Source organism: Littorina saxatilis, linkage group LG11 (genome assembly GCF_037325665.1).
Source record: "Littorina saxatilis isolate snail1 linkage group LG11, US_GU_Lsax_2.0, whole genome shotgun sequence".
In the NCBI taxonomy this organism is placed as follows: Eukaryota; Metazoa; Mollusca; class Gastropoda; order Littorinimorpha; family Littorinidae; genus Littorina; species Littorina saxatilis.
The window spans coordinates 6,447,617-6,461,372 of NC_090255.1; the positions used below are offsets into that span (position 1 = coordinate 6,447,617).

Consider the following 13,756-nt stretch of genomic DNA (forward strand, 5'->3'; position numbering starts at 1 on the left):
TCCAGCACCGATAGTCCAGCACTGATAGTCCAGCACTGATAGTCCAGCACTGATAGTCCAGCACTGATAGTCTAGCACTGATAGTCCAGCACTGATAGTCCAGCACTGATAGCCCAGCACTGATAGCCCAGCACTGATAGTCCAGCACTGATAGTCCAGCACTGATAGTCTAGCACTGATAGTCCAGCACTGATAGTCCAGCACTGATAGTCCAGCACTGATAGTCCAGCACTGATAGTCTAGCACTGATAGTCCAGCACTGATAGTCCAGCACTGATAGTCCAGCACTGATAGTCCAGCACTGATAGTCCAGCACTGATAGTCCAGCACTGATAGTCCAGCACTGATAGTCTAGCACTGATAGTCTAGCACTGATAGTCCAGCACTGATAGTCTAGCACTGATAGTCCAGCACTGATAGTCCAGCACTGATAGTCCAGCACTGATAGTCTAGCACTGATAGTCTAGCACTGATAGTCCAGCACTGATAGTCCAGCACTGATAGTCCAGCACTGATAGTCCAGCACTGATAGTCTAGCACTGATAGTCTAGCACTGTAAAAAAACAAATGTACATTTGATTATCTTTTATTTGTGCGACAGAATGTTTCCCAATGCCAACATCATCACAGAGCTGAGTCAAGCGTCCAACATGCGCTTCATGCAGTTCTCCGCTCAGGATATCTACCTGCAGAAAGTCTCACGTCTTGAACAGGTGTGTATGTTTGTTTTTGTCTGAGTTATTCTAGGGCTATGAGCCCTAGTATTAAGATCTGCTTTATTTTTAGTTTTGTTGTTGTTGTTTGGGCTCAAATCACAAATTGACCCAAAAAAATATCAAAGCTGAATATATACCCACTGGTGAAAATAACAAGCATTGAAATGAACAAGCGACTTTCATCCTCATTGATTGCAATCCATTTTTTAGAGGATGAAAGTCGCTTGTTTATTTCAATGCTTGTTATTCTCTCAGGTGCCAGGAGATTGGTTCCGTATAACTCTCCCTAACTCCATTACACATGTCGTATGCATAGGACTGGGTGGCCGAGTGGTAACGCACTTGCGCTCGGAAGCGAGAGGTTGCGAGTTCGACCCTGGGTCAGGGCGTTAGCAATTTTCTCCCCCCTTTCCTAACCTAGGTGGTGGGTTCAAGTGCTAGTCCTTCGGATGAGACGAAAAACCGAGGTCCCCTCGTGTACACTACATTGGGGTGTGCACGTTAAAGATCCCACGATTGACAAAAGGGTCTTTCCTGGCAAAATTGTATTGGCATAGATAAAAAATTTCCACCAAAATACCCGTGTGACTTGGAATAATAGGCCGTGAAAAGTAGGATATGCGCCGAAATGGCTGCGATCTGCTGGTCGATGTGAATGCGTGATGTATTGTGTAAAAAATTCCATCTCACACGGCATAAATAGATCCCTGCGCCTTGAGTCCGAGTCTGGAGATAATAATAGAGCGCTTACTTCCCTTGGGTTATTTGATCTCTGAACAACACTCTGCCTCATTTCGTTTAAGATACCTTTAGTATTCATCAGTGTGTCATACATGCTCACAATTTCTGTACATTTCACTTTCACACCACAAGAATCCTTCACTAATTACAAATGTCGCTTACGTCTTCTTCTTTTTCAGAAACTGAAGGAAACGATGACATCCAACCTCAACCACATTTTCCGCATGCCGTTTGCAGCTGGGCAGGTGTTCAGTGCCAGTATGCTTGACACCCTCTTGTATCAGGTATGTCAATGTTAACATCTGTTTGTTTAAAGTGTAAACCTGCTAAGACTTATAGTTAAATGTGTCAGCAAATTATTCCGAGGGGATGGGTGAGGTAACCTTTTACGTTTAAACTATTTTCACGATCCACACAATGCAACACAAGTATGTTTGGTGTTCCAAATTTTATTCACTAAAATTACTAAATGAAAAGATATCTTCGGTTTACTTCCAAAATGCAAAAATGTTCATCTTCAAACCAAAATCTAAAACTACACAACCAGAGTTCAAAACAGATTAACAAACTCAATGAAACATCCAAATGGTTTTTTGATCAGCAAAGATCAGAAAAAACCCGTTACCCCTGAAACAAAACAGTAACAACATAAGTATATTTCAACAACAAAATTAATCAAAGAATACTAATCTCAATTTCATTCAGAACACCTTTTTTGTCAACACACCAAATAAAACAAACAAACATAAAACTATGCCAACATAAAAATTACAAAACATAATACAAAACAATACAAATACAGACCTGTTTACACTACACATTGAGCGTAGTAAACTACGATTTTGGTCCCCAAACTACGCAACTACGCATGCTTGTCTTATACTACGCAAACGTTTCGTTTCGACTACACATTTTGACATTTTGAATACGCAAAAACGCGAGCGAGTTCCGATCCATAATTTGTACTAACCGGTTGTGTACTGCGTGCAAAACATGCCCGGCGCCCGCGAGAGTAGCGTAGTCAGTTGGTCTTGCTGCTGTTATTACAACTATCGCGGGCATTTCAGCACATACTTTTCTGAACTCGGTCACTTCGTAGCTCATTCTTTCTGGAGGGAAAAAAATGGCTACAGCGACGAACACGGATTCAGAAGACTTTGGCGATCAACCGCCACGGAGCAAAAAAAAGAAGCTTGGTCAAACTCCCAGCAAGGCTTTTCTGCCAAAGTACTATGAGGAGCATCCATGCCTAGTTTCGTGGAGAAAAGGGAAGCATTTTGCCCACTGCACTGTGTGCAACACGGCTTTTTCAGAGAAGCACAGTGGGCTTTACGACCGTGTAACCGCCACAAGAAAAGCACTTCTCATGAGGAATTCGAGAAATCCCGACCAAAGCAGAGGAAAAATTGGACTGTTTTGTGAAGAAACCCGTGCCAGGGAAAGAAGACCAAGACAAGCTCACTTTTGAGAGATCGGTAACCAGAGCAGAGGCAATGACCTGCCATATTATTATTATTGCCGACGCAAACCTGTTCTGTTTATATGCAAATTTGCCTTCATGTTGATACACATACTCCCAGTCCCTACTTTTTGTGACTTGATGTTCTCAGATTGTCACAGGTCTTGAATAGGGGGTCCCACTGTATATGAACGGCATACCCCTCAACATAGCTTTTTTTTAACAAATGCATGGGTGAAACTTTTCCGCCTTAGGGCGGAAATCCGCCAAATGAAATTGGTCAAATAAAGAATTCCTTATTTTGAAAATCTGTAAAAAAAAAAAAAAAATTGTTGTTTTTTTTTTTTTTTTTTTCGCCGGCGATCCGATCTGTAACACAGTGACCGGACATCGCTGAATCTTTGTTTCCCTGAGCGCGCGAATTATCGGACTACAGCTTGGCATTTGTTATCATTGTTTACTGTGCAAATTTGTGTGTTTGAGATACCAGGAAAGGCCTACTTTTACCCTTAAAAAGCCTCATTTTTCGTTTTCTTCCTGGGCCCCCTAAGAGGGCGTTGCCCCTGCACCCCACCAGGGCGTGGGCGGCCCCTGGACCCCGGCCTCATTTTCCTTATTTTTAATTCTGATCAGTTTCACCCATGCAAATGTTCCAAACTAGTTAATAATTTTTTTCTTAACAAATAAACTTAATGCTTGGCTTGTATTTTTGTGGGGGCTTTGTTTGTATAATTTGTATGAGGAGTATTGTTCACATTGTAATAGTTTTGTTTGGAGTGTTGAGTGTTTGTTTTAGTACGGTATAAGTAACTGTTCTGTTTTGCGGTTTGGGTTGATCAAATTGAAATACTACACATTCACCTGCCAAACTACACATTTGCCTTATTTTCACACCCAAAACTACACATGGTACATTTCAGGGGTAGGCAGGTCTGCAAATATGGTTATGACAAAAAAACTGGAACGCCTTTTAAAATTTATCATGTAAATCATGATACAGGAATACAACCGCATATAAGAACATGAATTCAATCACCACCTCTGGTGCCTGTGATTCCAAATTCCGTTTCGCATGGACAAAAAATTATGCTTTGATGAATTCTAGGCCAAGTACAATCAAGACCAAATCAAAACTTTACTACGTCCACCAGTGACAAGCTAAAAGCTTCATCACTCATAGAAAAACTAAGACACTCAATGCCGTAAAATTCTTCTCAAAATGACCGAGAAACATTCCAAGTCACTTATGACTAGAAAGCCTGCTGCATACAAAATAATGCACATGCTTACCATTTACATAACTTGCATGGTAATTCCTTTTACCATAAAAAAAAGACTGTTCCATTTCTCTCGACCATATAATAATCAAACACTTAAAACACATATTCATTCCCAGGCAAATCAACAGTTAACACACAGCAACTCCTCAAGCCATGTGGCAGGATGCATAACTCATAAAGGCGGGAAAAACAAATACTATCAACTAAAATAATAAGACAAATACAAAACTATATTTCTTATCTTCTAATTCTTAAAATACATCTTGTACAACTATATCTTCATAATACAATACCTATTTCATCATGTCACTTCAGTTTTCTTTCAATGAATAATCTTCTCCATTATTCAAGGTGACCACATGGTTCTTTGCATTCTATGACTATCTATCTTATGTGATATCAAATCCAAATAATCCTTCACAACTACAAAACCCTGCATCAAATAAACTTGGGAAACAATGCACACAGACTCTAAGAAACAAATCAACACAATATTTTGTTTGTTTGTACGTTCATGGGTTGAAACTCCCATGGCTTTTACGTGTATGACCGTTTTTACCCCGCCATTTAGGCAGCCATACGCCGCTTTCGGAGGAAGCATGCTGGGTAGTTTCGTGTTTCTATAACCCACCGAACTCTGACATGGATTACAGGATCTTTTTCGTGCGCACTTGGTCTTGTGCTTGCGTGTACACACGGGGGTGTTCGGACACCGAGGAGAGTCTGCACACAAAGTTGACTCTGAGAAATAAATCTCTCGCCGAACGTGGGGACGAACTCACGCTGACAGCGGCCAACTGGATACAAATCCAGCGCGCTACCGACTGAGCTACATCCCCGCCTTGACTGAGCTACATCCCCGCCCTGACTGAGCTACATCCCCGCCCTGACTGAGCTACATCCCCGCCCTGACTGAGCTACATCCCCGCCCTGACTGAGCTACATCCCCGCCCTGACTGAGCTACATCCCCGCCCTATCAACACAATATAAAATCAATTGCTCACCTGAGTTAGGAATAAAACATTTGGAAATCACGAGCATGAAAATCTGGCTCTTGATGGAAATGTCTCAGGTACTTCAAGAGGAAGTAGAATTAATTAGCAGTTGCCAATGAAAAAGTACTTATGAAATCAAAAAGTGCTTTAAATAATAATGATAACTGACTACTTAAAAATAAAACAGCTAAGCCTATAAACTCATTACAATAAATAAACAAATAACATTAATAATCTTTTGTCACTAATTCCTTTCCGCTATTGCCAAGATTTATGTCAAAAGCAGCATCAATTGGAGATGTTTTAATTTTTCCTGTCCTTTTGTACTTTGATTTAATTTTGTATTGTATTTATTTTTTTTTTGGAGGGGGGGGGAGGAGGAGGGGGGGGTGGGGATATTAAAGGAGAAGGTTGAGGAGAAAAATCACTTTCAGACATTGTCCATTACAGTGTCCCCAGATCTGTCACCTCCCCCCGCGGGTTAGGGGGAAGGATTTACCCCTCCCTGGTCCCCCCGCGGGTTAGGGGGAAGAATTTACCCGATGCTCCGCAGCATGTCGTAAGAGGCGACTAACGGATTCTGTTTCTCCTTTTACCCTTGTTAAGTGTTTCTTGTATAGAATATAGTCGATGTTTGTAAAGATTTTAGTCAAGCAGTATGTAAGAAATGTTAAGTCCTTTGTACTGGAAACTTGCATTCTCCCAGTAAGGTCATACATTGTACTACGTTGCAAGCCCCTGGAGCAAATTTTTGATTGGTGCTTTTGTGAACAAGAAACAATTGACAAGTGGCTCTATCCCATCTCCCCCCTTTCCCCGTCGCGATATAACCTTCGTGGTTGAAAACGACGTTAAACACCAAATAAAGAAAGAAAGAAAGATCTGTCACTAAAACCATTGTGTCTGTCATGCGAGCGTGTGTTGGTTGGGAGTTTTCTATCTTATGAAACTGTGCAATTTGAAGGCATGTGGGGAGCCCTCATCTACTGATTTATGGATCAAGTGATCCAATCATTGAGTTAGAGAGTGTGTGACTGAGTGCTCATAAATATTCAAGACAACAAAAAGTTGGAAGACGGTCCCTTTCAAAACTGAGTACATTACATTTCAGACGTTTGTGAAAGGCTATCTCATCACATTTGTGCGCCTCCTGCTGGGAATAGATGCGGAGGAGGGATCGGGCCATCTGTCGAGCGTAAGTAACACAAATATTGGCTTTGCCTAAATCACAGATCATGTTCACTTCTTGCTACTGCATGTATTTTAAACGTTATCGTTTTATTTTTAATTTTTGTATTTTGTTCATTACTTATTTTCTTGAAAACAGGTGTGATTAGTTATAGCAGGTTGAATTTTAAATGCTTATGTTTATAAAATAATTGTTCATAAAAATTAGATGATAAATACCAAGTTAGAAGAGGTTGATGCAGGCATTGTGAATTTTTAGAAATGGGTCATTAAAAAATCAGTAGGTTAAGTATGTGTATATCTTTACCATCCTATGCAAAATTTGTTTAGAAACTTGACCGAATCAGACCTGAAAAATCAGTCTTTTCAAATTTAAAACCAACTTGCCTAAACCCTTGCATAAATTACACTACATTGGGGTGTGCACGTTAAAGATCCCACGATTGACAAAAGGGTCTTTCCTGGCAAAATTGTATAGGCATAGATAAAAATGTCCACCAAAATACCCGTGTGACTTGGAATAATAGGCCGTGAAAAGTAGGATATGCGCCGAAATGGCTGCGATCTGCTGGCCGATGTGAATGCGTGATGTATTGTGTAAAAAAATTCCATCTCACACGGCATAAATAAATCCCTGCGCCTTGAATATGTGCGCGATACAAATTGTAAAAAAAAAATAATAAAAAAAAATAAAAATAAAAAAATAATAAATCCCTGCGCTTAGAACTGTACCCACTGAATACGCGCGATATAAGCCTCATATTGATTGAGTGATTGATTGATTGATTGATTGATTGAATTAAAAGATTGTGTCGATTGAACATTACAATTTCCCTTCTTTCACTATATAATCTTTGCCATCCCATCCAAGTTTAGTGAGTTGCTGGACCAAATCAGAGCCAGAAAATTACTCTTGTGGGATTTGACCCACCTTGCTTAAACTTTCGCATGAAAGATTGTGTATAATATCAATGCACATAATAATACGTGATTGATCACATGTCACATGTCACATGTCCAACAGATTCGAATCAAGCGCTCAACGCTCAACAAATTCCCGACGTACGGGGAACTGTACCAGGGGCTGTGTTCAGCAACAGGGGAAATTCCCATCGCTGTCTATCGCACGGAGCGAAGCAATGTTGCGTTGAAATCTGATTCCGACAACGAAGTGGAGGTTTCGTCCACAAATAAAACGAAAAAGGGGAAAAAGGTTGGTACTTAATGTGTGGAGGGGGGGGGGGGCATTTGTGTGTGTGTGGGGATGTGGATTGGTGTGTGTGTGTGAGAGAGTGCAAACAAAAGTGTTTGTGTGAGTGCGTGTGTGTGTATTTTTGTTGTGTGCATGTGTGTGTGTGTGTGTGTGTGTGTGTGTGTGTGTGTGTGTGTGTGTGTGTGTGTGTGTGTGTGTGTGTGTGTGTGTGTGTGTGTGTACATACATTGTCAAGGATCGCTTTTGTCAAGAACTACTGACTTTGATGATTTTGATATTAAGTGCAAGTTTTCCAGAGGTTGTGTTTTGAGCTGATGCCAGGCCGCTCTTTCGTGTATGTTCTGTAGTAGTCTCGACCAGCTCTGGAGCGATCCGTCTATTTTAGTTAGTCGCGTTTACGTCAAGCAGATGACGTAATAAGATGGAGAACGCGTCATGGTATTGGGTTCCATGGTGGGCGGTTACCTGAGCTAGCAGCTGACTAAAACCAGCACCGTAATTTAGAGTGCTAAAACGCCCTTGAGAGGGCGTGTAACCTGGGGAGGGAGAGCGCCGGCACGTCGAGTGCGCGAGCAATACCTGTCAGTGTCAGGAACTCTGGTCAACGGCTGTGATGGTGGTGCCGGTATACAGACAGGGGGAAGTGCATGATTTCACCATGGGACAATGGTGACCCCGAGCTGGAGAAAGTCAATGGTGAATCGACTGCCTGCATCTGGACTGGCCTATCCGGGAATTAAACATTGGTGCCTAGTGGATCAAGCCAGTGGATTCCTTGGATTTGCCTTCGGGACTGGAATGATCTATGTTTTTTTATACTCAGTGATTGGAAGTGTTTACTGTATGTTCTGAACGTGTGATGTTGCGTATCAAATAGTATGTATGAGTTTGTGACATACATACATATTTGCATGTGTGTGTGTGTGTGTGTGTGTGTGTGTGTGTGTGTGTGTGTTTATATATGTGTGTGTGTGTGTATTGTGTGTGTGATACATGTGTGTGTGTGTGCATGTGTGCGTATATGTGTTTGTGTGTGTGTGTGTGTGTGCGTACATGCTTGTGTGTGCGTGCATGTGTGTATCAGAGTATAATATTTGTACTGCTCTCTATTCTCAGCAGCTGAGCAGGAAGCCATCCCACACCACCAACCCGTTCGCTGTGTTCAACAAGTCGGAGATCGTGGACATCGGGGGTCTGGTCAGGAACCGACTGAAAAGCCTGGACATGTCTGCCAAAGACTATTGTAAGTCATTTCTCTTTTTCATTTCATTTCATTTACTTTCTTATCCCATTGCTGGGAAATTTAGGTCGCTTCCTCCTAGCGGAAAGCTAGCAGCAAGAAGAGTTGCGCTACCCAAGTGTGTGCATGTGTATTTAGGTTTAATCCCCCCTCTGCTTCTTTCCATCTGTTAAGTGGAAGGGGTGTTTATTTTCGTTAACTACCCAGCAACCAAAAGATAACCACCCAGCAACCAAAAGATAACCACCCAGTAACCAAAAGATAACCACCCAGCAACCAAAAGATAACCACCCAGCAACCAAAAGATAACTACCCAGCAACCAGCCCGAGTCCTTGATAGCTTATGGTTTTAGAAGCTACACTTTGTGGGCACTACTTTTAACAACTGAAAAGCTACGAGTGCTCTTATGAACGAAATATACATCTCCGGGGCAGACAACACAAACATTGGTGTGTCACGGTGTGCTTTACTTCACAGTTTTCCTGTCTGATGTTTCAATTTTCATTACAATGACATAATTAATGTTTTGCTTTCTTTCCTTTTTTTTTTTTTTTTTTACAGCTGAAGTCAGGAAACGGCCAAACACCATTTCTTACGTTATAGCCAATCCTTCACCCAAACGCAAGCTAAAAGTTGGAGACATCATGTAAGTATGGAGAATGATAGATAAATCATTTTCATGAATCCTTCATTATGATAGATAAATCATTTTCATGAATCCCTCAATGAAGTAGAAAAAAACCCACCCCATTTTGACAAGCACTCCCCCCCTTCTCACGCTGCTACCCAGATTAATATTCAAATGTTTCATGGAAATATAATGCATATATCAACATCAATAAATGATTTCTTTGATCGTAACATTTTTGTGTAAAGTTATTCAATTCTTTTGCATAGAGTTAAAGTGGAAACACCCTTGGAAGACCCCCCAATTTAAGACTGTTTTCTCCGATTTTCTGTTCACAATAATCCAGACCTGTTTACCTTCCGCTTTTGGCGGAAGAATCTTCCGAATTTCAAAGCTTTCTTCCGTCTCCGAAACATTTCTTCCGCTGGAAACATCGATAATCTTCTGCATTCCAAACGGTCTAAACCAGTATGCATCATTCCCATACTGGTTTAGGAGCGACAGGGGAGACAACTGCCGGGCACTCTTTTGCACTGAAGAACGGGAAAAGAACGCAAAATGTCTGCGAGAAAACGTGGCAGCAGTGCTCGCGAGCATAAAACCGAAACGGATGAAGATTCTCCTCAAGAAAAAAACAGAACTATCACAAAAAAGAAGAAGCTGTATTTGAAAAAATATTGGCCAGAGTACCACAAGCTATTTCCATGTATTGAGCCCTCAAATCAAGGGGAGAAGTACGCCTTCTGCACTCACTGCGGTTTGGACTTCAAAATAATAGGGGTAAAAAATCGTTTATATTGCCCTGGATTGCCCTGCGCAAAACAGATTGTTATGTTTTGTTACAATATTTGACTGCGACAAATTTTCTTCTGCATCTGTGCTGGATTCTTCTGTTTTTTACTGAGTGATCTTCTGTCAAGGTAAAATGAGGGTAAACAGGTCTGATAACCTCTGTAAACGTACCCCCATTTTAAGACTCCCGCCTTTTGAAGACCTGCTTGTCTCAGAATTTTGAAGGTCTTAAAAGGGGGTGGGAGGGGGGGTCCATTATACCCAGATTAGTATTTATATGTTTCATGGAGATATGCATACCATCATCAATGATTTCTTTGATCATGACCAAAAAATGTCAACTTATTGCTCGGATTTGCATCTGCTTGTTCAACCTAAACATTTCTCAACTTTTTTTCTTCTTTTTTTACTTATTTCCAGCTACGTCATTCAGCCCAGTTCCATGAAGGCCAAACCTAGCAAGCAGAAGTTCTGGCCGCAGCGATCGCACAGCTTCAGCGGCGTCATCCACAAGAAAACAGAACTACCGTCTCGCCCTGCGAATTCTGCCACAGTGTACGTGCCCATCAAAACCAAAAAGGACGTTCCGGACTCTGCACCGGCCGCAGGAAGTTCACCCACTTCTGGGGGTTCAAGAAGAATTGGAAGGTTTGAGCTGAAGAGATATAATTCTGAAAAGGGGAGCAATCCTTCAGTGAAGGAAGTGTAGAATTTGCCAGCTAGGCCCGGCCAAGCAGAACATTCCAGACTCTTGCACCCACTTCTGGGGGGTCAAGAAGAATTGGAAGGTTTGAACTGAAGAGATATAATTCTGAAAAGGGGAGCAATCCTTCAGTGAAGGAAAGGAAGTGCAGATGTCAGCTATAGTTCAAGCAGAACATTCCAGACTCTTTCAGTGTTCGATTCAACCTTGGGCGATCTCAACAAATCGGCAAATAAAACGTGGATGTGAGGGCAAGACAGAACATTTGACACTCGTCAGCCATTGAAGAAGGATCCTGTTCCAACAATTCTGGAAGGATTGACACATTAGCTGAAGCGTACAATTTTTAAAAGGAACTGAAAAGGAAACGCTAATGCAATGCGATTTTAGAAGGATTCAAAGCTTGTTCTGAAGCAGTTCTGAAAAGAGCAGCAGTCCAGTAGTCACGGAAACGTAAATGCGAGCCAAGGCAAAACATTTTAGACTCTTCAGCCAATGAAGAAGGATCCTGTTAGCTGAAACAGTATAATTTTGAGAGAAAAAAAGCAAGATCAGACATACGGTCCTACTGGAAAGATATTTCAGAATCTTCAGCCATTGAACAAGAATCTTGCTCCAACAATTCTAGAAGGATTGACACATTTGAGCTGAAGTGACATAATTCAGAAAAGAGGCGCAGTCGAACAGTGAAAGGAATGCGCACGATAAAAGAGTCATGGTTGGTGTAATTTTATTGTTTTGGTACGTACAGTGTTTCGTCGAGAACAAAGGAAGCATTCCGTTTTTTGTTAAACCCTGTTTGGGTCTGTTGAGCATTAATGATATTATTCACCACTCAGTGCCTTATACCATTTTTCTAGTAACCACGGTGACCACATTTTATGATTGTCTTTTGCAGAACATTGAAGCACTATACCCTATGTCTTTCTCAAACAGTGATTGACTTTTAGGATTGTAGTACAGCGGAACTCACCATTTTAAGACCACCCAATTTAAGACTCCCTTCTTTTTAAGACCTTGTTTTCTCAGACTTTCTGTTCATAATCTCAGTAAAATTACCCCTATTTTTAAGACTCCCTCCTTTTTAAGACCTTGTTTTCTCAGACTTTCTGTTCATAATCTCAGTAAAATTACCCCTATTTTTAAGACTCCCTCCTTTTTAAGACCTTGTTTTCTCAGACTTTCTGTTCATAATCTCAGTAAAATTACCCCTATTTTTAAGACTCCCTCCTTTTTAAGACCTTGTTTTCTCAGACTTTCTGTTCATAATCTGAGTAAAATTACCCCTATTTTTAAGACTCCCTCCTTTTTAAGACCTTGTTTTCTCAGACTTTCTGTTCATAATCTCAGTAAAATTTCCCCTATTTTTAAGACCCCCTCCTTTTTAAGACCTTGTTTTCTTAGACTTTCTGTTCATAATCTCGGTAAAATTACCCCTTTTTTAAGACTCCCTCCCTTTTAAGACCTTTTTTTCTCAGATTTTCTGTTCATAATCTCAGTAGAATTACCCCTGTTTTTAATACTTCCTTCGTTTTTAGACCCGATTTCCTCAGATTTTTGAAGGTTTTGAAAGGGGGGGTTCCTCTGTACTCATTCAAAAGTAGGGCTGCAGTGGTTTACTGAAAAACAGGTAAAACTTTTGAAGACAACGGACTGATTCGCATTCAACGTACTCGTACGAACCAGTATTTTTCGTGCATTTCCATAGCCGTCAACGGAACCACTCGAATACTTCTTCGTTCATGGGCTGAAACTCCCACAGTTTGTCGTTGAACATGACTGGTTTTACCCCGCCATTCAGGCAGCCATATGCTGCTTTGGGGGGGAGCACAAATACAATCTTGGCAACAGGGGCAACATCTGAGCATGTTTTTCCCCACTGCTGGGGACATTTTGACGGATCGCTGAAGTCAGATCATGTGAACCGCCTCGTTGTCCTGAAGGAAAACCGTGCAGTAAGCAGTCTGGAGATATACAATGGAAACCCTAGAGTTTAAGACTCCCCCCTTTTTAAGACTGCTTTTTCAGATTTTCTGTTCATAATCTCTGTTAATATACTTCCATTTACCCCCTGCGGGTTAGGGGGAAGAATTTACCCGATGCTCCCCAGCATGTCGTAAGAGGCGACTAACGGATTCTGTTTCTCCTTTTACCCTTGTTAAATGTTTCTTGTATAGAATATAGTCAATGTTTGTAAAGATTTTAGTCAAGCAGTATGTAAGAAATGATAAGTCCTTTGTACTGGAAACTTGCATTCTCCCAGTAAGGTAATATATTGTACTACGTTGCAAGCCCCTGGACCAAATTTTTGATTAGTGCTTTTGTGAACAAGAAACAATTGACAAGTGGCTCTATCCCATCTCCCCCCTTTCCCCGTCGCGATATAACCTTCGTGGTTGAGAACGACGTTAAACACCAAATAAAGAAAGATACTTCCATTTTAAGACTACATCGTTTTTAAGAATATACTTTTTCAGATTTTCTGTGCATAATCTCCGTTAATATACCTCCATTTGAAGACCCTCCATTTGAAGACCCTCCATTTGAAGACCCTCCATTTTAAGACAAAATTTTCTGAGATTTTGCAAGGTCTTAAAAGGGAGGTTACACTGTATATATGGCTTCAGTGATATGCTTTGAGGAAAAATTACCTGCGGCCAGAATCTCATGCTTAAATGTCAGTATACCTGAAGAAAATTCAAGTATGAAACACACACAAACTTAACAAAAACCTGGGTTATGGGAATTTCTACCAAAACACAGCTATAATTTTATTTTTTATCTCTGTTTTGTTTTCTT

The 13,756-nt window shown here is 40.9% G+C and overlaps 1 protein-coding gene across 2 annotated transcripts in view; it reads left to right on the forward strand.

Moving 5' to 3' along the window:
* Positions 1-11,464, forward strand: part of LOC138979614 (potassium channel subfamily T member 2-like) — a gene marked incomplete at its 5' end in the record, with an annotated part of 50,671 nt that extends 39,207 nt beyond the window's left edge. Inside the window, 7 exon segments of one of the 2 annotated variants that reach the window (XM_070352329.1) lie at positions 602-713; positions 1,637-1,741; positions 6,304-6,387; positions 7,405-7,593; positions 8,710-8,836; positions 9,396-9,480; positions 10,675-11,464. In XM_070352329.1, coding sequence (XP_070208430.1) covers positions 602-713; positions 1,637-1,741; positions 6,304-6,387; positions 7,405-7,593; positions 8,710-8,836; positions 9,396-9,480; positions 10,675-10,963 — 991 coding nt within the window. 2 annotated transcript variants of the gene reach the window in all.
* Positions 11,465-13,756: the final 2,292 nt, after the last annotated feature.